The sequence below is a fragment of the Ornithodoros turicata genome, unplaced genomic scaffold (genome assembly GCF_037126465.1).
Source record: "Ornithodoros turicata isolate Travis unplaced genomic scaffold, ASM3712646v1 ctg00000829.1, whole genome shotgun sequence".
Lineage (NCBI taxonomy): Eukaryota > Metazoa > Arthropoda > Arachnida > Ixodida > Argasidae > Ornithodoros > Ornithodoros turicata.
Genome location: NW_026999402.1, coordinates 1,420,876 through 1,445,217, shown reverse-complemented (window position 1 = coordinate 1,445,217; position 24,342 = coordinate 1,420,876). Strand labels below are relative to the sequence as shown.

General features: G+C 47.5%; 1 protein-coding gene across 4 annotated transcripts; it reads left to right on the top strand.

Annotated features, from left to right (window-relative positions):
• The first annotated feature begins 3,099 nt into the window (after positions 1-3,099).
• LOC135375153 (uncharacterized) lies at positions 3,100-6,386 on the top strand. Of its 4 annotated transcripts, none has more exons than XR_010417170.1 (8): positions 3,100-3,224; positions 4,227-4,265; positions 4,376-4,529; positions 5,222-5,387; positions 5,569-5,651; positions 5,826-5,942; positions 6,009-6,063; positions 6,308-6,386. XR_010417170.1 is itself a non-coding variant. In XM_064607880.1 (8 exons), exons 3-6 carry the CDS (start codon positions 4,495-4,497, stop codon positions 5,884-5,886), a joined length of 321 nt encoding a protein of 106 aa, XP_064463950.1. In that variant the 5' UTR covers positions 3,102-3,224; positions 4,227-4,265; positions 4,376-4,494; the 3' UTR covers positions 5,887-5,942; positions 6,009-6,063; positions 6,308-6,386. The 4 variants fall into 4 exon arrangements, 2 of the variants coding, with proteins under 2 accessions (XP_064463950.1, XP_064463951.1); XM_064607880.1 differs by lacking the exon at positions 5,569-5,651 and adding an exon at positions 4,946-5,004 and having other exon boundaries at positions 3,102-3,224; XM_064607881.1 differs by lacking the exons at positions 5,569-5,651; positions 6,009-6,063 and adding an exon at positions 4,946-5,004 and having other exon boundaries at positions 3,102-3,224.
• Positions 6,387-24,342: the final 17,956 nt, after the last annotated feature.

Below are 24,342 nucleotides of genomic sequence, written 5' to 3'. Positions count from 1 at the left end.
TGATCGTCTTTCCGTAACCCGTCTGCAACAGGTTCGTTCGAATTATGTGCGCTTAAACATGCCTCTAAATGCATAAAACGTTCGTAAATAAGAGTGAGCGGGAAAGAGTGTAGGAGAGAGTACTGTGAAAGCTGTGCGTCGTCGTTTTTTACCGTGACTCAGCAGGAGTTTGACGGTGTTTAGTGTGGTGTAAAGCAGAGACGGCTGTGGCGTAAAGGTCGCACCTTTCGAACGCAGTAGAAACAGCTTCACCGCATAGCAGGCTCTGCGCCAATCATTGCCGTGAATGATAGAGCTCTCACTTCTGATTGGAGGACAAAGTGGGGCGTACACCTTTTTGTGTCAATTGTGCGTGTGTGTGTGGTGGTTCTTCTGCGGCACGTTCCGCTAAAGCAAGAAACCTTGTCCTCTTTCTGCAGAAGGGAGGTCTTGCTCAACGGCCCATCTAATACTTTGCTCTCCCCGACGAACTCATGCACCCTCAACGCATCTCCACCCTCCATCCTCTATCCTCCATCCGTCTTGCCTTTTTTTTTTTGGCTAGCTTGGCTAGCTTTGGTAGCTTCCAATTCCTGTGTTTCATTGGCCCCATTGTTTTAGGCGTTGGACAGGCCATGTTTTTGTGTCTACTACTCATTCCCAGTAAAACGTTCATCGCGTATACTGGTGGCATAGCGAGGCAAAGTTCACACCCACTCAAACAACCCTTATGATCTTTCCTGTTTCTTTTTCTTTTTTTTCTTTTTTTTGTGGGGGTACGTTACCGTCCCATACATACATATAAAATTATGGAAAAAAACGAAATTCACGAATTGGCACTTTTTGCATATCACGTTATATAGGAAGCTCCCCTAGTGAATAATTATGAAATATGTCATGACAAAGCGAGACGCTATCACGTAAGTGTTGCATTTTCAGCACTATAGCTTTATCCAGGGGCAAAGCACGTTACTCTAAAGCGCTGTGGCAGTTCCCAAACTGTGTGGCCGCGATGAATGGGAAACACGTAAGAATAGTGAAACCGCGGAAAACTGGCTCCCTTTATTACAACTGATCGTTCTCGTTGATGCTTGTCAGAACACAATGTATGCACACAGTGGCCCCCGCGAATGCACTGCATGACGTGATGATGACCACGGGGTGCTACCATCTAGGCTTGTGTAGCCCTAAAATGTTATACAGTTACATGGTTAATTTATGATGCCAGACAACTATGAATATGCGTGATCCCAGAGTGGCCGGCTTGGGGATAAAATTTTCCCCCCCTTTGTCTTACCCGGCGTGCGGCATACTGCTCACACATTTCTCGTTTTTAAACGAAACTGCTAGCGTCCTGAGCCGACACCTTTTGGTTTGGAACGCGAATGCTGCCAACTCGTTATTATTAATTAACAGCAACTGATACAACGACTGCGCCGTGAATATGGGGACCCAAAAAGTGTTTTGATATACACATCTACCGTTGCTACGACATCCGGATGTCTCTTTTCCATTTCAAGAGCGATCTTTTCCCACATGGCATGTTTCCTCGGTACATTTCGGTTTTGCTCATCGGCAAGCTTCCACAAGATCGGGTGTTGCTCTACCTGGTGTATTAGATCAAAAATAATGGAGCTTGGAACATTGGCCACAGAAGGTGGCTTTTCTTTTTCGCTCAGTCCTCCTTCTGCGCGTCAGTCGTCAGATTCTGTGCCGCGCGAACAAACTATCCGTGTGGTTCTTTCTGACGGACGGAGCTGCTGAGCGCAGTGATGTTGCACAAGGCTCTTTGATATCTTGCCAAAAATACAATAAAAACGTGTGCGCTTCATTGATTCTGCTGCGCGATAAGCTCCGCCCGCGACCGAATGGTTGGATGATTGCGTGATTATGCTGAAACCTCCTTCTCCTCCTTCAGTCGCTGCGCAGTCAGAAAAGGCGCTCGTGTGAATACACGGTTAGGCTCCCTTTGTAATGGTTTATCCTTCGCGCACGCACACAGACTTCGAGGTACATGTGACTCTCTAGCAATGTGCCGTAGTGTTCGTTTTAATTTGATCCCCCCAAACTCTACTCAACTAAACAGCGACCCAAGGGGGCTGCATAACGGCTTCTTTACCGGTAATGTCGCGCAACACGTCCCTTGTTTTAGAGCAGCTAAGTTGAATACATTTACGTATACGCGAGGGCAAGCCCGTGCAAAGTGGCAACGCTTTTGTGGACAGGACACGAAGAAAATAAGACGGAGCCGTCGAGCGCGTTTGTGAGTGAAGGTGTTCCTCGATTTGCGTCGTACTCGTGCGGTGGTGCTTGCTGGCTAGACACACTAGCAACAGACATTCGGATGGGGCGCAATCGCTCCAACCCAGCAAGAAACGTATGACATCACGACAAACAAGTCCGTTTGTAGCATGCGCTTCAAGAAAGGAGAAAGCCCATTTGAACAGACAGTAACCTACAGGAACCAGGAGCTATAAATTTCACAGCTGTCTACTAATATTAAATACCATGTATGCGGAATAAACGGGTTTACATTTTGTAACATTGATTTCTTTTGTTTTGTTTTGTGGGGATGAATATTCCCAGCAGAACCGGAACCGGTTAAAAACCGGTATGAACCGTTATTTTTTTGCTCCGGAGCAGAACCGGTACCGGATCGTTTATGATGTAACCGGAACGAAAAACGTTTCGGTTCGACACCCTGCAAGCGACACGTCAGAAAAATAAATAAAATCTTATATTCACTAAGAAAAAAGTACTAAATTTCTGATTAACAGTTGTATCGCAAATAATTCTACAATTAAGGGACTGCAGATGTTTATGCAATGGGGCAGCATCAGTGAAATCCACAGAAATTCAAGCATCACAGTAAGTGGAACAATTCCTAATACCAATATGCCAAGAGTCACGGTTACGTAATGACATGAAACAAACAGGAGATTGACACAGCAACAGCACACTGGTAAAAAAATAGTCGTGAAAAATACGGGCATATCGCCGCGAGCGCGATCCCGTGTTTTCAAATCACGCGCGTTTCCTGTTATTTCGCGGGGGAGGAGGTGTCTGGGCATGCGCACTGGATCTGCATGGCCTCCAGCAACCGGCACATGTGTGAGGAACGCCTTTGGCTTTGACGATTTTGACAGTCGGGGCACGCTTGCGTCACGCAAGCGTGCCCCGACTGTCAAAATCGTCAAAGCCAAAGCTGTGCCTCACTCGTGGGCTTTCGCAATAAGATTTTGAAGGTATGTGAACTCTTATTATGTCCTTTATGCTGTCAGCTTTTTGGAATAAAGGGAAATATGCGCCGCCGTTGTGTGTTACCAAATACGTAGTGAATGGCGCCTTCTCCAACGGAATGTTGTCGCCTTCCGCTGTGTTCTCACTTGTCACACTGTCCATGTCGTAGCCATGCATGTTCTTAAAACTTTCTTCTCAAACCACTAAAATGAGCAGTGTGTAACATTCTGGAACTAGTGGATGGGTGTGCGTTCATTCTCGTGGACATTTGAAATAGGCCGGGGTTCACCAACGCCGGTTAACGAGATTGAACGCTCAACAGAGATTGAGTACCCTTACACCTTTTTCTTATTAATGTTAATTCGGGACGCAAGATTTATTTTAAATGCTTCTCAGTGCTGTCGAAAGAGAGTTGAATCGCACTTCCAAGTCGAGGGACCCTTGATCTAGTTTAACCGACGTTGATCGAATGAGGCCATTGTGTACAGCCGTCGTTCATATAGTTTTAAGTGTTTGCACTATTTATGAGGCAAATATCACCGCTCTATACAGAATGCATGAAACAAACATGTGGATTAAACAGTAGCAGAAATATTGGTAAAAGAGTTGCGGAGACGTATTTTTCCTTGTTCCGTATACGCTTGAGTATATCTTCCTTGTTAGCACCAAAAGCGTTCGACGACATCGCCTGATATGAACGGGTATCAAGTTACGGCACCGCACTGATGGCACACCAGCAAGCAGAGCCCGCTTTGAATGGGAAGAATAACGTTTGCGCGTCTCTGAGTTTAACGAAAATCTGGCGAAGGGCACGATATAATGTGACGCGTTTCGTTAGCTGAGCGGTGTTTGCATGAAGTGATAGTGTTGCAGCACAATACTTTTTTTGCTACACAGCTTTTACTCTGACGCAGACAACACCTGTTCCTTTTCAGGCATATTCCTCTATACGCCCTTTTTTAATACTTTCGTGGACTTATCTCTTTCTCTATTTTATTACCAAACAGGGTCTGGGCGTATACAGACAAGAAGCAAGCAGCAAACGAGTATGTTCTCTTCTGTGAATGCAAGCTATCTCAAGTATACCTTTATGACTATCAAAGGCACTTCCAAATACATTCATCTATGCATAACGTATCTGTGTCATGTACCCAAGGAGACTGGAATGGAAGCCGCAAACAAGAAAGTTGCTGCAGCCCATATAGGGCTCCAGTGATGAACATGGCTGCCCAGGAAAACATATCTTTGTGTTGAAGCCGGTCTGTGCATATTTTAATGAAGACTATGAGGTCTGCACCTCGTTCCACACTGTAAGTTCTCATGCACCGCCTTGATTCTGAGAGTTCTGTGATAATATGATCATTGACACATTTCTTGGTGACACACATGAAAACGAAAATGTCAAAGATCAATGTAGTATGATTGATGTCTGAAGGTTGTGTCAGGGCGGGGTGAATGAACTTTAATTCACACACGCAGTTCTAAAGGCAGCAACTAGGCAATCACAGGAGATTTTCTCCATTGTCTCTGTTTCCGGTCCATCATTGATACGGCAAAGTGCAGAGAAAAATTTTGCAAGCAGTAACGAGCGCACAATGCTTTATGGTTATTTTTTTATTATATATTTTGTTTGTGTTTAATGTTGCATATTTTCTTGTGTCTGATGATTATTATATGAGAGTTCAACTGTTTGCATTACTGAGTGAGGTATCCAATCTTTCTTTAGCACAAAGCTGGCCAGACAGCTGTGGAGTGAGGGCCCCCAACACCATGCCTCTGCTATTCGTATGAGTGCTTCCATTTCTTGGAAGTTTTTTTTCTACTGCTATTGGCACCTTGCAGTGGTCATTTCTTCTTCTTTGTGTAAAACATATTTCTGTTTTGTGCAACTGAAAGAAAGTATGCTGTCACAAAACAAGAATCTGTGCTGCAGCTGCAACATGGGCTCTCAAAGCATTTGCAGTCACTGCAATAGATTTATGTATATCTATCTCTCTTATAGGGTCATCACTACTACACTTCTCAGGCATTGTTCTTCCCTTGGACAATGACAAAACGCTATCTGCAAGGAGCATGGAGAAAGGATTGGCGCTTCAGCTCGGAGTGTATTTCAACTACGATGTGCAGTGCCTGCCACCAACGTTTGTTACGTTACAATCCATGCAATGGTATGCGTTCTCATGTATTACACTCATCGTATCATAAATCGTTATCACGTAGTCGACAACTACTCCGCTGTATTCGTCCTTGTATTGTTCATTCTTACCGTGGGGTGAGAATAAGTTTCACAGTCATGTGTTTCAAATGTTTCTTTCTTTTTTTTTGTCTTTCTATTCCTTGGTTTCACAGATACCGAAAAACCTGCTGCTGCTCTAGGCGACGTGGTGTTATTGGCAAACTTGGTTGTGATACATTGACTTGTGGACAGCTAGGTTTGCAAATTTTATTGTGCCAGTTCCTGGTGGCAGAAGAAAATTAGTGGCCTTCTCTAATTCATGAACAGATGGCCGACCTGCACATGAAGCTTTGAAGGCAGTTCAGCACCTGAGTTGCTATAGCATGAAAAATTATGATTGTTGAAAAATGCCTTCCTTTTTATTTCGCAGCTATTTTGGACACATCAGCACTGAAAGAGGAACAAAGCACCCCAATGGTAATCAAGCTTAAGTAGCATACCTGTTTGCGTTCTATCACTCATCTGCGAACTGGGGTAAAGTTGAAAGGTAGGTATCCCATTAGCCCTTTCTTAGTCTGCAATTTGGTGCTGATTATTTCTATTTGGTCCACAGTTCCCAAAATGTCATACTTTTGACCGTTAACCATTGTGCTTTTGAGGCCCTATTTGTGAGTCTTGGTATTGTTCCTTGCATCTTCTGCATGTGTTTGTTAGGATAAGCTGAATACTACAGGGCACAGCACAAATACTTCTGTGCTTTCACGTACTTTGTCCACGTATGTGCATTGTGCTTTTTAAAGTGCACAGATACAAACTGTGTGTTGAGCACTTCAGTTAATACATAAATATGTCTTGTCTTTTTGTATGCCTTACACTCAATGTTCTTAATTTCATGTTTTGTTCTGATTTCAGGAGCCATTCCAAGCTGCTGTGCTGGAGAAAGCTACTGCACTGTACATTTCAGTGAATATATTGCTTTATGAACACATAACATGTGGTGTGGGTGTCTGATAATGATACAGGCCAAACACTATTTCATGAAATGATAGACAGTAATTTTTACAGGCTTGTGCATGTTTCTATAATACAGTATCCAATCATAATAATGGTTAGCCATTAAACAACAAGAACACGGTCCCATCTTTTAGCTCGGGTTAACACGTAATGCAGGAATACAGCGGCATGTGAATTTCACGATTTTGTCATATATCTCGAAAAAACTTTTCAGTCTTTTTCACGGTGTTCACAATTAATACAGCTGCCATGCATTTCCAGTTTTTTTTTTTTTTTTCTCAGGGAATATTGTTTGCAGTGCAGCTGGCACTTGTCTGTAAACTGCCTCACATCTTTCACATTTGTGCGCCTGTACAGTTGCAATATCATTTTTAGAACCACAAATTTAGAAAACGGAGAAGAAATGGAGGGGCCTAGCCCGCCCAGGGTATCCCTGGTGGGCAGACTTTGGCCAGACAGTGGGTAGATTTTTAGTCACCAAATTGTCGGTAGACGTTCTACAGGAAGGTGTGTTCCAATAGCCCATAAAAAGGTGACGTGGGTGGTAGATAGTCTGGATACTTTCTATACACAGTCTCATGGCTGGGTGATTAATGTTCTACCCACTTCCTGTAGAAAGGTGATAAATTTTTTTGTAAGGGATTGCGCAGTGAGCTCGTGCTAACGAAGACTGAAAGGCGGTGGGTTGGAATCCTACCACGCTGTGTCGCCTACTGGGTCCTCCGGTAGACTTCCCAGAGCAATAGCCTAACACTGCAAGCTAGGTCCGTACGCCACTCATTCAAAAGGTTGCTTCGCAGCGAAATGACTTAATTAAGGCTGCGACAGCTGCTTGATTACTCTTGCTATAACGGCTGCCCCGATGTCATACGCTCTAAGAAAAAAGGGAGTAAAACGGGGAGTAATTGCAGCTTTTACTCCCCTAGATTGCCCCCCTCCCCCAATTACTCCCCATTTTAGTCCCCTAACCCGACACTTAGTCCCGACATTTACTCCCCAGGACTGCGAATTGTCACTGAACTCCGCGAATGGTCTCCTGAATGCAACAGTCTACGTCAATATGTGCCCTTGTGTCAATTTGATGGCATAAGGCGGTATAACTCAGCCAACATTGCAATTTTCCAGCCACACAGAGTAAGAAAAAGCGCAACTTTCTTCGCAAATTGTGCCCCATGTATGGCGCAAGATTCTATATAACTCGATGATATCACGGTTGACGGTTTGCTTCAAAGTATTTCCATGCATGCACACGCATTATGTACCTGGGACTCGTACAACCAGCGCGTGAAATGCAGTCTCCACTCTGTGACATTCATTTACTCCCGAAAGAGACTATTTTTTTGTGGCAATGCATTTAGTCCCCAAAAAGGAGTAAAAGGACTCCTTTCTTTTTTCTTTCTTAGAGTGTACGTCTCCCTGTCCTGGGGAGCACTCAGGGATGCGGCGTTAGGGCTGCTCGTCGTACGCTACCCGGGGAATCCTCACAGTCGACGTCGTCACCCTCCCCTGCGTCCTCGGTAGGTGGTGCCCTTGCATGGATGTGTATGTTGTGGAGCACGGCGCATGCCAAACAATATTTGAGGCCCATTGCCGATTGTATGGAAACTCTTGTATCGCAGCAGGTGGCGAAACCTTCACTTCAGTACGTCGATGCATTTCTCCACTGCGCCGCGCGCCGCTTTGTGGCGCCTGTTGTGCCGGGCCTCCTGTGTTTTGGGTGGAGGGTCTCCAGGCAACGGCGGCGTCAGCAGCCGCGGTTGTAGAGGGTAGTATAGCGACGACGATGACAAGGTTCATATCACGCGCATTGTCATTCTCTCATTAAGTCATTGTCATCATGACGCTGTGCTGTTGGCAACAATAACTTGCAAACGAAGTAGCTCACGCATTACTTCATCGAGAATAGCTCCCAAGAACGCAGCCTTCCTCTTCCTCTACCTCTACCTCTACCTCTACCTCTTCTCCTTCTCCTAGGTGCCCGATCTATTTCGCTACGACAGTTAATATAACAGCATCCGAGGCACCGCCGGCGCAGTTTCACCGACTGGACTGCAATCGTCATAGTAACAGCGCATTGTGTGCCGAGATTTCAGCATATATAGGGAAATATTAAGCGAAGATAATTAATCAACGTGTCGAACATTCCGGTGTCGCTTACGATGATCATATAGAGCGAAGTAAAGCCTGGTGTGGCGACCCAATGGCGACTTATCTCCTCCTGCCATAGACAGCGACGACGACGTGCCTGCCACGAAATCTGCCCGTGGGATATTTCATCATCGCCCGTCAGAACTCGTGTTGGGGACGAGTACTATCTCCTCTAGATTTGGTGACCCAACGATCAAGGACACGTCACCTGACGCCGTCGGGACAGTGCCGCCGCTCCGGCATTCTCCTTCCGTTCTATCCCATGCGAACATATCTCCTCGTCAGCCATCGCAATCGGAGAACAGAGCCCTGCCAGCGTCCCCCATCTGCTCAAGCAAAGTGAGCCACACTGCCGCTTCTCTCCACCGGAGCCCTACCCCGCGACGTCCACCGTTCCCTGACGTTCTTCCCCTGCCGGCCGCTGCACTAGAGCATCGAGTTCGCCTACCGGTCTCGGTAGTCGCGGCAGCCGACCTCACGGCATCATGAGACGGCGTTCTCGGCATTTGGGTCTGGCGAAAACAGCCACAATCATCATCACGCATGGCGTACATCGCCATCTTCACCACACCCCCTTCCCAGAGGCGACGACCACCGTCACCTTCGTGAAGCACACTCCACGGAGACGCACACCGCTACCGACTCCCTCCCTGGTACACGCTGCCAACCTCATTCCTCATACCCATATGAAGAACGTCAGCCGCAATCGCAACGGACGTCGTACACCCAGAGTGTCTCCATCTGCATCGCCATCAACTCTCTCGAAGACTACTCAAGGTATATCTAAACTGGTAGCGAAAACTAGCGAAAATACCAAATCAGACCCATCGGCAAGGCCACCAGCATGAGGCGCGAGCGATCCTGGGTGTTGACAGTAGAAGTACGGTTGTAAACAGAAAAACTTTATAACATGGGCCTGGCTTGTGTGTGTACTAATAGGTTATTCTTAATTTCAATGTAGAAAAAGCTTTCTGTTGCCCCGCTCGTGCACATATACGAGATCATCTACCACTCCAGTACATTTCCGTATCCTGCTCCTTTGCGCATGTGACACAGTTGGGGGGTGTTTATGGTTTATCCGTGAGTCTCTGTATCCGTTCCGTGTCTCCGTGCATTGTAATACGGAGTTCGTACACTCTTTGGGTTAAACAGGAAGCGACCTTCACATCTCCGTGCTGTAGACCAAGGTTAACAGGTGTGAACAGATGAATGCAACAATGCATCTCCTGTTGCTGGGCCCGCGAAAAAAAGATTTCGTCATGGGACGAGCGGCCATGATGGTGTGAGTGTTAGCAGGAACCAACTGTGCACCAACGATGTTGTGTTTTGTTGCAATGGACCTATAACGGCCACTCATTGAATAAATGCAAACGTCTAATCACTAGATGTACGTATAGCTCTAGGTGAGAAATGGGCCTTATGTGAGCCTTCATTTCTTTGTGGTCATCACGACGCCTTTCTGTTTGGAGTTGTCAAAATCTGTGATAACTGTATGTATTTGGAATTGATATGATTCATTAAATATGATATGCTTTATTTTTCTGTGTTCTCGTCTGGTATTGTTGACTGGGTGCGGAAAAGGGAATACAAGGCAAGCGAAGTGGGCCAGTATAAACGTGCATGGCTAATTATGCACTACTTATTATTCATACTAGTGACGTCGTCTCTGACGTCATTTATTTACAATCGTAGTAGTCCGCGCAACGGATGGATGGCGCTGACCGTCTCTATCATGGCGTCATTCTGAAGACACAGGGGCCTATGGGAGTTGCGCTACCTGTTTAAATATACCTTGGACTACTCTCTTGCACAGCTCTGACCTTCCTGCACAGATGCCTCTGTGTCCAGGCCAGGGGAGTACCTATGGCAACCTATCTGCTCATGCACAGGCGACGACGGTGACGTGCCTCGGCTGCCAGCTAGCCAGTTCTACTGGCACCGTCCTAGCGTGAGGCCACGAACACCTGCTCGATGGGATATTCTATCATCGCCGGTCAGGACGTGTGTAGGTGAATACCATCTCCTCTACACCTCGTATTTTCACAAAAATACAGGCGCTTGTGTATAAATTAATGCCCTGTCTCTCCCGATAGGCTACAGTCGGAGAATTAAATGCGTAATACACCTGGTTTAGAATAGCGCGGATAAATCCAACACACTTTCACGAGGCAACTCAACGTCATATACCGTATTTTCACGCGTATTAGCCGCACCGCAGATAAGCCGCAGGACTCGTTTTTAGATACATTTTGAATTTTTTTTTGCAGATAAGCCGCACTCGCAGATAAGCCGCGGGTAATACGACGCGACTGCTTTGTGCGCTAAACGAGTGATGCACATACAAAATCAATAGAGTCTTTATCGCTATGAAAACGGGTATCATTTATTCGACAGAAAAAAGGCTAACATCAGAAATATTACAGAGCGGCTCACTAAGACATGTTCCAGAAGTAGGGTTGCCACCAGGCCGGTATTATACCGGCACGGCCGGTTATTTGCTCGCTTTGCCGGTTGCCGGTAGGAAGGTGATACCGGCAGCCTTTTGCCGGTATTTGTGGCTCAACACCTTTCATAGGGGCTTTTACGGGGTTTTCCTTTCAACATTCCACTGCAGATTGAATAAATCTGGAGCACAGATCCACTCCGGAGTCACGAGTCGTTTTCTTAGTTATTAGAGAGTTTTAGTATACCGGCCATAGGCTACCGGTGGAGCCAGTATTGACGTCATGCCTTCTCTGCGCAAGCACGAGCGGAATACCGGCCTCCCGGTCCTACCGGCCGCCGGTCGGAGGGGCGAAATACCGCGCAGCCTACCGCCAGCGTACCGCTCGCTTCACCGGCGAGATCGACAGCCAGCGCCGCCGCTTTCCTTCCCGTCTCCGTGCGCGCTACCGGTGAAATGTCGCGGTAGAGTCGCGCTATACTAAACGAGCCTGTTATACCGGAGCCGGGGGCCGCGATAAGCAAGTCCACCGGTAGCCGCGGTAGCCTACCGGGCACCGGTAGCGGTATACTAAAACTCTCTATTCATTATTATTGTCATTGTTATCTTGAGCGAGCACGCTCGTTCTTTCTCTCTCTCTCTATATATATATACTCTCCACCCCTCGCCCACTTTCCCTTTCCCGCAAACATTTCCTCCTCTCCCTTTCAGCCGGTATTTTTCACTACGAAAGGTGGCAACCCTATCCAGAAGACATGATTCACTGTCACCCCTTTTGTTAAAGCTGCGTGGGAGAATGTATCCGGAAGGTCAGACCACTCGAATATGGACTCGTCCCTGTTCGGTATTGTTTATGCACTGGCAGGGCGGTCCTGTTCCGAAAAACATGACGCACTGTCTGCCCTTTGGTTTCATCCAGGGTATTGGGAAAATACAAGGGAAAGATAGTAATCAGATAAGCCGCACCCGTGCATAAGCCGCAGAGCGTCCGCGAAAACAAAAAATCTCGCATAAGCCGCGGCTAATACGCGTGAAAATACGGTAATTCCCAATATTAATAAAATATATGTTTGTTGAATACTTCGCTATATTCTTACCGTCCGCAGAGCTGCGCACTTTGATAATGATATTCTTTTACAGATTGAGAGGCTCACTTTTATGACGCTGTTGTAAGCCAGCATATTCACATTTGCCTACGCATGCCTGACATGGTTACGACCGGTCAGACTGACCAGCAAGATTCAGCGAAAAACAGTAGTTGAGTCGGAAGCCGCCACGTGGCCTATCGAGGATGATTTCTCTCTCCACAATCGTCCAGGTCGTCCTCCACACCCTTTACGATATTATGGACTGATAAAGCCCCGATGACAGGAGCACTGCAGCAGAGATAACCTAATATTCGCAAAGTGTCCTCTTCTTCCTTTTCTGTCAGACCTTTCCATTCACTATATATATATATTCCCCCAATCCAGGTGCCCGATTTTGGTGCAGGTATTTGAAGGGATACGGTCTCCTAAACTCAGCTAGAAAGCTTCCCACGCAGAGTTGTCAAGAAGCTGAGTGAAAGTAACTGTACCAATACTTACATATTTACATATTTTTTGCGTGCCCTTAGTAAAGTATTACATGCATTTTTGCACAAGTATTTGTATTTTTTTCCCATCTTCCCATAGAACCCTTGCATTTCACGTACACGTCCGTGGAACGAAGGAAATTATTCGCAGGCGGTTAAACCTGCGCGAATATATTCGTTTTGTATCATATACGAGCAATTCCAGAGAATAGTGCAGCTTACTGAAGTGAAATTATGTGATTCAAGAGAAAGCGTTCTAAGGGCATGGTGCCTACGCTCTTACAAATGAACTTCACCGCATTTTTTGCGACAATTATGAACAGCATAAGTGTCACAAAAATGGCGTACACCTCCCGTTTTCAACATATCAGGGGGCTTAATCGCTTCATCGTCGTTACAAGCTAACGAGTGGCGGGAAATTCAAAAAGGCGGGCGGGAAATTTAAAAAGGTGGGCACATGATAAAACACATGCACGGCGCTCTTCGCGCGATACGTGAAGGCCGTGGTACACGTCACGCGCAATGTGTCACGTGCCCACCTTTTTGAATTTCCCGCCACTCGTTAGCTTGTAACGACCGTAACGACGATGAAGCGATTAAGCCCCCAGGGCAGGTAACGATATCATTCGAGATGATGGTTGGCTCAGAGCGTGCTATGCGGTGAAGTTCACTTTTAAGAGGGTACGGGCCGTGTAGGGATAGGCTTCACCACACACACACGGGAGTTCTAGGTGAAGCACGCTTTACGTTTTGTTCCTAATTCTTGGGAATGGGATAAGGTCAATAATAGTTTAAATTCGACTCTCTTCGCGACCCCACTCGTTGCTTCGACAAAACGGGGTGGAGGTCCGCTTCTGCAAACATACCCCTCCACCGGCCGCCAGCAATGGCGCCGAGCGGAGTCTGCGACGCACCATCTATAGTTCGCGCACGGTGCCTATACACTGAGACCGTGCCTGCAACGTACCACGTCGAATTCCACCAGATATTTTGGTGTCGTCAAATAAGCATCTACCTGAATGGTATACGTGAATTGCGCATTGCGGTCCTCAACAGCCGAGTAGGATAAAGAAAATGCCGCTTACCCATTGTCGATCACACCAATTGCTCACCAGTCTTCCGGGCTGATACTTGTAGTGCTTGGAGCTCGTGTGAACTCGCCTGGCACCGGAATTGGACCACTTGGGCGGTACATCATCTGTAGCACTGACGGAGATTCACTTTTTAGATGGGAAATTGCTTAATCTAATTGCAGTTGTAAAAAGAGAAACGGTCTAGTTGAATTTCCTATTCAATACAAATGGCCCACCCATTACTAATAAAATAAGTTAATAAATAAAAAATACTTAAAAAAATCGAAATCTAAAAGAAGGGTACTAGCAGCCAGACGGATTCCGGTCAGGCAATGTTCCACCGACTACAACAACTACTACGACCAAGACCTACGAGATTACAACGACCATGTCATAATTGGCAACCCCTATGAGGAGCCCGTCCGCACGATCCGTTAGGAGCGCTACTCATCGGCCCGCAAGATCTGTATCATGATTGGACGATGGAAATTTGAATTTTGAACGCGCAGAAGCGGACGCACGACTACCGTAGCAGACGACAGCAACACATCCTATGAAAACGCGTAGAATGATGATGATAATCAACTTTAGAAAGAAGCATCTCCAGTGGGACATCCATCGCTTGTACGAAAATATACTACGCTAAGCTGAGGTACAAAGTATTGCAGAAATTGAGGAAGCAATAACCGGGCCGATGAGTAGCGCCACCGCTAGCTCCCAAACTGCGGCGCTGGGCAGGGATGCCTAGTTCGCTGTAATCTAGTTGGTCGTGGCTACGACATCGAGTAAGTGCGAATATTGCGTGCGGATTGTGGCTTTTAAAGAGAGGCCTCCGCATTTCTGGCGGCCATGGGAACGGAACCGAAACTGAACCCGAACCGGAAACTGCGAAAAATCCGTACTTCTCGCTGAACAGGAGCTGAACTGAACCAAACTATTTTTTTTCCCCCCGTTTTGAACCGAAATGAATTTTTGCGGTTACCTGTTCGCGAAACGATTCACGCGATTCTAGATTTTCAGCGATTCAAATTTTCATACCCGCACTGATCTCTACTCATATACTAGTGAGAGAGGAGAAACGCATGCCATTCTTGTCAAAAGCCACTTCATTCAAAAAGTAAATAGGTACAATACCCGACGTTTTTTCTTTTTTACGGGGATTGCCACAACAAAAATTCCAGATTAATCTCCGAGCTGGATTATGGGACTGGTTCCAGCCTGTAATTTAAGTGGCTAGTAGAAGAGTGGGAGAAGAGTGCCAGCCACCAAAATGTTAAAAAAAAAACTTTGGACAGACAGGAGACACCTAATCCGGACGCAGTGCTAATTGCCAACGTATGACTGTGCAGCGATTAATGCGCGGCCGTGAATCCTTCGGCTCGTTGGATGCTTCAGCACTCTAGACACTTCGATTTACATTCGCCCGTGAGGCAGGTTCCAACGACCTGAAGTATCGAAAGGCGCTGAAGGATCCAACGTGCTGAAGCATCCAACGAGCAGAAGGATCCACTCCAACGTGCTGAAGTGTGCAACAAGCAGAAGGGTACACGGTTGGATCCTTCTGCTCGTTGCATACTTCAGCACGTTGGATCCTTTGACATAGGCTGAATGTGTCCAAGGGTCCAACGTGCTGAAGTATCCAACGAGCAGAAGGACCCAACCGTGGGTCCTTCTGCTCATTAGACGCTTCAGCACGTTCGATCCTTCAGTGGATCATTCGTTGGATAATGGCCGTGATCCTGAGCTGTTCCCTATCAGACATCTGTTCTTGTGATCTGATCTTCCGTTCACTCCCGCGTCTCGTCTGTCTGGCGGATCGAATATTATGCGCTATCCAAGCGAATATTGACCTGTTTACATGAGTGCATTTAACACGAGAAGGCAAAATAAATTGTGCCAAGAATAAAGATAAAAGAAACGGGGACAGTCGGCGTACCACACTCTTAGAAATGAACTTCACCGCATAGCACGCTCCTAGCCAACCATCATCTCGAATGATATCGTTATCTGCCCTGATTTGTTGAAAACGGCAGGCGTACGCCTTTTTTGTGACACTTATGCTATTCATAATTGTCACAAAAAAGGCGTACGCCTCCCGTTTTCAACAAATCAGGGCAGATAACGATATCATTCGAGATGATGGTTGGCTAGGAGCGTGCTATGCGGTGAAGTTCATTTTTAAGAGTGCACGTGTGGTATTACACCCTCGGATTGTGCCAGGTGAAAACAAGAGCGCCAGGACGAACACGTGCGTGTACGATGCCGATGCGACTGGCGCCCGAAACGCCCATTACCAGCTCCGGTGGCGCAGCGGTAACGCGTGCGCTTGGAGACTGGGAGGTCCGCGGTTCGAATCCGCGGGCTGGCTGTGCCGTCTGGGGTTTTTCCTGGGTTTCCCTCAGATGTGTAATAGGCGTATGCCGGCACAGTTCCCCTGAAGTCGGCCCATGGACGCAGCTATCCTCCCCCCGAGCGGATTCCGCTCGGTCTTCCACTTCACCCTTTCCTCTCCTCCTCTCCACCACCTTTCCATTCCCGAGCAACATGCCGCCTAATCAGGCAGGCAGACCTCTCGGGTTCCTCCCAACGACACTCCTCCTCCTCCTCCTCGAAACGCCCATTAACAACACACGAAGAATGACGGATCTGACATTTTCCATTCGAACACTGCGGTGGTGCCCACAACACAAAACGGGTCCTACAAACAGCCCTTGTAGTGATCCTCCGCGTCACATGCACACTCGATCGCTTTAAACCACCATAATTAATGGTCGAGCATTTCCTGCGCGGACACGACGGTTCCCTGCCTCCGATTCCTTCTGAAGAAATGTGTCCTTGCTAACCTTGGTGGCTGGTCTATATCCCGTGAGCGCAGTCCCTACCGTCATACCAGGAATGGTGTCTGGCACCGAAATAACTCTCACTGTGTCCAGGTTGAACTGGAGCGAGCCCGTCTCAATCAATGGCGTAGGAAGGAGGAATGCACTACACGAAAGGTAGAATTTCGGAAGGTATGAACTAGAGCCCTGCACCATCCGCCGCACGATATGCGGATTCTGATGAAAATTTTGCACTTCCTGCGGTGTGCGGATCGGATGCGGATGGCTCGAGGTCGGATGCGGCTATACCGCGTGCTGTAATTTTTCCACCAGCACTTTATTTGTATTGCGCGCCACAGGGAGCCGCTCGGGATCACCTTTGACCATGCATGTCCATGAGGAGGCATTCTGGCATCTCGAACCGCACGAGCACCGGCGTTGTAGCGTTCCACGCGTTCCAAAAGTCTCTCCATACCGCGTTTGTTGGAAGGTTTACCTTTGCTTGTCGTCGTGAATCCTTCCGTGACAGCATGGAGGCATATCCGAAATTATACCAACATGCTTCTGGCGGTCTTTACGTGTCCTTCAAAACGCGCGGACTTTGCGGATCGGATGCGGATGGTGAGTTTTGCTCAGTGGATCGGATGCGGATGTAAACTGTTGTGTATGTCGCGGATGCGGATGGGATGCAGATAACGTGTACGCGGATGCGGATTCCAAAAATCTCATCAGCGCAGGGCTCTAGTCTGAACCATCGAGAGCAGCCCTCTGGTTACGCGTCACTGGTCTGAATCACGTTTCCGTTCCCCGTAACTAAGCCGAGGGCTTCCAGCTTCTTAATTACAGCCCTCGAATTCAGAATCAAGCCGAACCAATATCACTACCAGTGTTCCTACTGCCTTCATTATGGACACGCCTTGTGGCAAAGTCACGGAGGACGCCAAAGGCTGGATGGCGGCCAGTGGTATACACTTTGCATTGTGAAGTTGCACCAAGAAAACACCAGAAATGAAGAAAGACTTACTTACCTAGGAGAAGCAAAAGAACGGAAAGCTTCAGATCAAGTCAAGCGCGAGCAGAGAACACGCCGTCGTCGTCTTCTTCCTTGTCCATTGACCTTGATCCGCAAATGAAGATTTTCCTTCCTCTTCCTCGTCAAAAGTGGTGCATAGCTCACTGAAAACCGCTGCCGTCTTCTTCTACCACGCTATACTACCAGCTACAGGTTGGCGTGCTGGCCATGTCACGTCGAGACTGGGGGGTACATGGTTCGAATCCCGGTGCCGGCTGTGCTGTCTGGGGGTTTTCCTGGGTTTTCCTCAGACGCTTTCAGACATATGTCGGCACAGTTCCCTTCTTAAAACCAAGAGAGGCCAAAGTTATCAAGTTTGAGAAAGACCTGCAAGGGAGAATAGTAACCGTAGACATAGATAACGATGGCCTTAGAAGTCGGTTCAGGACGCACATTCTCCCACACTCTAAGAAAAAAAAAGGAGTAAAATGGGGAGTAATTGCAGCTTCTAGTCGTCTAGACTGCAATTACTCCCCATTTTGGTTCCCTAACCCCGACATTTGCTCCCCAGGACTGGAAATCGTCACTGAACTTCACAAATGGTCTTCCGAATGCAACAGTCCATGTAAATATGTGCTCCTGGTCAATGTGATGGCATAAGGCTGTATTACTCAGCCAACCTGGCAATTTTCCAGCCACACAGAGTAAGAAACGGTTAGCCCATCTTTCTTCGCAAATTGTGCTCTATATGTAAGTCGAAAGATTTTATATCACTCGACATATCACTGTTGACTGTTTGATTCGAAGTATTTTCATACATGCACACGAATTTCGTTCATGAGACTCTTAGAACAGAGCGTAAAATGCAGTCTCCACTCTGTGATATTCATTTACTCCCGTGCATTTACCCCCGAAAGGGACTATTTTTTGAGGCAATGTATTTGCTCCCCAAAAGGAGTAAAATTACTCCTTTTTTTTTCTTAGAGCATGGGTTCTTAGAGCGGCAACCCCCATCAGTCCCCCAACAGGTCATCAACCCCCAGCAGACCTATAGATCGGCACTGATGGGAGGTTGCCAGCTTTTCCGCTAGCAAATAGAAACACCGTGGGGGGGGGGGGAGTCTCGCTGGTCATAAATAACGATCGCCTAAAAGTGCGTGAAGCTCTCCGACAAGATAATGACCGAATATATCACTAACAAATATTAGGGCGATTAATATAATTAACGCGATGACAATGTGTTAGCATTAGGCATTCGTCTTGCTTCCAATTGCTTATCTGATGCTTCCTTTCTGCTTCGTATATTTTATATACTTTGACTTGTATTTTGTCTAGTAGAAGGTCCGGGAACCATTGGAGAACGTTGCAATTTAAACTGCCACACGACACGGGACACAAGCTCAGCCGCTCGCGAAACTCTAACACACGAGACGTGAATGAACACATCCAGAGACGAGGCACAACTGACGACAGCTCAGACTCCAGCTGACAAGCTCCGCGAAGGCTGCACCGCCGCTCCGCGCTTTTACGTGACGGAGAGGTGGTGGTGGTTGTGCTTGCCAAAGAGCTTGCCATTGTCGGCCTCACAGAGGTGGGCAACGTCACGACTAACGCTATGGGGGGAATGTGCGTCCTGGGCCGACTTCTAAGGGAACTGTGTCAACATACGTCTGACAGCGTCTGAGGGAAAACCCAGGAAAAACCCAAGGCAGCACGCCCTGCACGGGGATTCGAACCCAGGTACGGATCCCGACGAAAGTTTACGGAACATCAGTGCGGCGCATTTCTTGATCTGAACGACACCGTATCAGCGAACGGGATTGGACACACTTATACTGAGAGGTGCATGTAATACCCAATCACCTGCCTGCTAGTCCACCTCCTCCTGTTTGCTGCAACGGTATCACTAGGGTTGTTTAGATTTAATCCACGTGGATTTTATCCGGGGGATTTTTTTGGATTTTATCTACACAATTTTATCCGGATTTTTTAGAGATTGTCTCCAGATGTGATGTGAAAGACAATCTGAATTCAACGTCACACGGAAAACTCCCGGCTTATTTCTCTTGTAGTGTTGGCTATTTGCAAAAGCCCAGGTACGCGCAACATTAGCATTTAACTTTTTTAACTTATAACTTTTCAGATTTAACTTTTTCCCACTTTCTTCTACTTCTGCCCATTCAGGGAGAGACTTTCTTCCGCTTCCTTGAGGCACTGTAACGACAGCTAATCCAGGCGTGTAGAATCCACACCATTCAACCACGCGTGCATGGAACTCCACCTTTTTGGAAAATAATAGAAACTGATATAATGTCTTTGGGACATCAACCGAACGTCACCTGAAATCAAGAACAGCAAAGCACATTTGTTTTTACTCACTGTCACATTTCTAGCCTTCTCCAAAAATATCCGGGTTTTATATAAAAAAAAACACTGAAGAGGATCTTCTTAAAAAATATCCTGGTTTTTATTCAACCCTGGGTATCGCTCCGATGACCGCTTCCGGTCAAGAGATCCATCGAGTCGGAAGATCCAACCGGTCACGTGACAGGCGAGTCAAGAGATCCAACCAATCAAAGAGTCATACTGGTCCCGATTCCAGACAAAAAAGGAAGTGTATCCCTTACCATGTTCATTGCAGAACGATTGCGCTGTACGTAGTACGTAGTATTATCAAAGGACCGTGGTATTAAGTTAGGAAGTAATAAGCCCGGTAACAGTGAAGACTTTTTGGCGTTTTCTCTCCCCTTACCAAACACGCACACGCACAAGAAAAAAAAAGTAAGCGAGAAAATCCCGAGGTTGTGCTGTAGCCTGTAGGTTACTTCCGCGAGAACCCCTTTTACCTTTGCACGTTTATGTCCATTGCCCCTAGCGCCGTAACACGCTATGCCAGGACGGATGCTTGTTACCAAGAATACTGGGCTCCACGTACAAGGAATCGTAGGCCGCAAGGCTTAAAACTTATCCTTGTCGCGTTCTTTTCATTGGCCCCTACCCTTATCACGTTATTCTATTCTTTTACTGACCGTGCGGGAAAATACACTCCGACTGTGCTTTCGAATCAACATTGACCTGTCACGTTCATTGACCTCCACCCCAAAATGCAGGGTATACTTCTGTGTCCATTGGCGCAGCCGCTCCACGTTATGCCAGAACTGAAGTTTGTTACCGATAATGATGGGCCCAGCCGCAAAGTGCTTCGTCTTTGTCCTTTTGTGGATCGCGGGAAAAATTAAGGGAAAACTTGATACAGAAAACACACACACGCACGCACAAAAACAGAACAAACAACAACTTTATTTCAGGATAATGAGTGGGGAGTTTCATCGCCGGGGCGATACTCTATCCCATTGCTGGAGGTGAAGCAGAAGATGAAGGAATGGGTCCCGTTACAATGAGGATCGAAGCCCTGTGGCGTCCAAAAAGGCGAAAAGGGCCTTGAAGACAGAGCATTGGTGAGCTGGATGCGGCCAGGGGCCAAGCAATTTGGTGAGGGAGAGGGAGGGAGATGCAGGGTACGGAGTGGGAAGGGTCGTAGTGTGTGCAATGGAGAAGAATGTGCTCGAGATCTTCAACAGCACTGCAGTGGGGAGAGTTAACTTGTCGCAAGCGGTAGCGCTACTGTGCGGTGAAGGCCACGTCGAGCCGCATTCAATGAACCTGAACTAATGCGGCGTCTTGACGAGAGCACGGACGAGAGATATGTGCTGGCATGCGGAAAGCGAGCGCTGGGTCAACTCTGCTCAGCATGGCGGGGGGTAGTATATCAGCGGTCCGTTGGCGGGTAGCCAGAGGAGTCACAAGGCTTCGAAGTATGGACCACCGATCGCCTCTCAGCAGTGCAATGCGCGTCCGTGTCCGAGACGAGAGCTGCTTCGGCGGCGCTGTCCGTCAGTTCATTGCCTTCTCGAGATCGCGGGTTCGAACCCGGCCGAGGACGCCAGCAGCTTGGTGGCAGGGTACAAGTTGCTTAGACACGCAGTCTTCCGCGAGGGACGTTAAATACGGGGTGCCGTGTGATGAGCTTTCATCGCACGTTAAAGAACCCTCAGGTGGGCAAAAACAATCCACAGACCGACCGCTGTGGCGTCGCTCATGATCTCAGTTGTCTCGCGACGTAAACACCCAATTATTAAAAAGTTCATTGCCTTCAACACCGCAATGGGCGGGAACCCATTGGAGAGCGAGCCTATGTCCTGCTTCGTAGACAAGGTTGTAAGCGGTTAACACACATCCATAACCAACGGGGCGGAGGAGCCTCGGATGCCAGAATTTTCAATTGCTTGCAGCGCAGATGCTGAGTCAGTAAAAACCACTCAATTCCGTGTGGTAAAGTAACAATGTGCTGCAGAAAGAAAAGTATGCAGAGAGTTCCGCAGCTGTGGATGAGGTATGATGACGTTCTTCAACTAAGCCTTCGGATGGGATGACGAATGCCGGCGCGGACTTGCCATTTCGAGATGCGCCATCGGTGTAAGCGGCGGTAGAGGTGGAAAACTTCGTGTTGACGAGAGCAAAAAAAAAAATGGGCTCGAAGGACTTGAGGGGGAACCTGAGCTCTGCGGACCTGGAGGTCAGGAAGACGTGGGAAGGTGGGCGGCATAGGCAGAGACCAAGGGGCGTTCGGCGGTGTGACAGTCCTAGGTGTGAAGCCGGTGAGAGTGTGGCGTGTCCTCTGCGCCACACGATGGAAATCACTTTCAGGACGGTATCGAGTGTTCCTGAGGAGTGGGTGACGGGGAGCGTCAAGCCGTTTCCCGCTCAAAGGAGGACCTCCGCCGGGAGTTCTCCAGCTTCAGCTAGGACTTGCAGTGTTTCAGCCATTCTTGGAACGCCAAGGCAGCGATGAAAGCTTCGGGCGAACAGAAACCGAAGGGTATTGAACGATGTTATAGAAACCATATGCAAGACTGGAAGGCTGTAAAGCACAGTCGCCCTCACCAAAGCCGCGTGAAAAAAAACGGAAAGAAACAGATGTTCGGGCATATGAAGCTATCTTTCGTACCCCGAGAGAGTCCATGATCAGACGGTTCTGCCATGTAGAACGTCTGTCCACAACAGCGACTTGGCTCTTCGACTACGAGCATGCTGTGATTCGAGAAGTGTTTGAATAATCAACGTGTTTGAAACAGCGGCCCGCCTACCCAACCTGAGTGTATGTAGCCCACGCTAACTGTAGAAATAATCTTTAACACGAAGCATTGTCAAAGAAAAGTAAAATAAAATGACAGCACTTCTATAAATTCTGTGTTACAAACAGGTTGATCTTACAATGCAACCACCTGTCTTTAACAGAAATTACGTAAGAGAGCTGTCGGCTTTTCTTGGACCGCGCTGTCTTACAAAGTAAGTAACTCAATAAAACTAAGATGTTGACTTGACACCTGCATTTGTATTCTATTTATACCGTACGTAAAACGTGTCCCTCGTATTTCGATACGAGTAATTTCTGCTTAGCGAGGTTAGAATTAACGACGTAACACAAAGGCGTCAAAAGATCCAAGCCTGGCGAACCCTCAGACGAGTCAAGAGATCCATCGGTGGATCTCCTGACTCGATGGATCTCGACTCGTTGATCTCAAGTTGGATCACCTGTTGGGTCACATGACAGGCACGTCAAAAGATCCAATGTGTCAAGAGTTCCAACCGCTTCCGGTCAAGAGATCCATCGAGTCAGGAGATCCAACCGGTCACGTGACAGGCAAGTCAAAGGATCCAATGTGTCAAGAGTTCCAACCCAGTCGAGATCCATCGAATCAGGAGATCCAACCGGTCACTCGACGTGACATCATTCACATTATTAATGCTAACACGTTAATAATACAACTATATCATACAAAACTTTTAACCAAAAGTTGCCAGAGTTATTGTTGCCTACAAATAACTGGGCGTCATACGGAAAACCAGTAGAAGTCGATGGTGGCCTGAACACGCGAAAGGCGAGACAAGCAGGAAGGCCCCTAATTGCCCGGCTAGAACGCACAGCGTCGCATTTTTATTGGTGCAGTCAATTTCATTTGCATTGTGCCCAGTGCTGTGTAAACCACGACCTACTAGATTATAGCGACCAAGTCATACGGACCCCTTCCCAGCGCCGCATTTGGAGGCTGGTGGTGGCGCTACTCATCGGCCCTGTTACTGCTTCCTCAATTTTTACAATACTCTATACTTTAGCTTACCTTAGTATTTTTGTACAGTCGGTGCATATCCAACGAGGGATGCTTCCTTCTAAAGTTGATTATCATCATCATCCTATGCGTTTTCATAGGAACTGTTGTTGTCGTCAGTTACAGTAATCGCATCCGCTTCTGCGCGTTCAAATTTCCATCGTCCAATCATGATGCAGATCTCGCGGGCCGATGAGTAGCACCCCTAGCGGATCCTGCGGACGGGCTCCTCACTGGGTTCGCCGTTTGTGACATGGTCGCTATAATCTAGTAGGTGTGAACTATCTCAAACCATGGGTTCTATGCAGAGCTATTGCTGTTGGGACCTGCCACACCTCCATCCATTTCTTGCCCAGTCTTGGATGGATGAAGCGGATCGTGAGGGATCGTATCAAATTCTTACTACTTGAATGCCAAGCGCCGGGAACAGAGGCTTCTAAATACATGCGAGAGGTTCTCTACAGTATCTTCGTGTGGCTCAGCGTAGCTTTCATTGGCCATTTTAGCTATCGCTCAATCTTTGACTACGATGACGCAAACCATAAACTAAATTCGTAGGCTTCTTACTCGGACTTTGCGACTGGAGCATTTTCCTTGGGACGGGCAGCGCATGCGCAGCCCTCGTTCTGGCCGAAAGCAGCTGGAACTAGAGCCCTGCGCGGATGAGATTTTTGGCATCCGCATCCGACCCACAT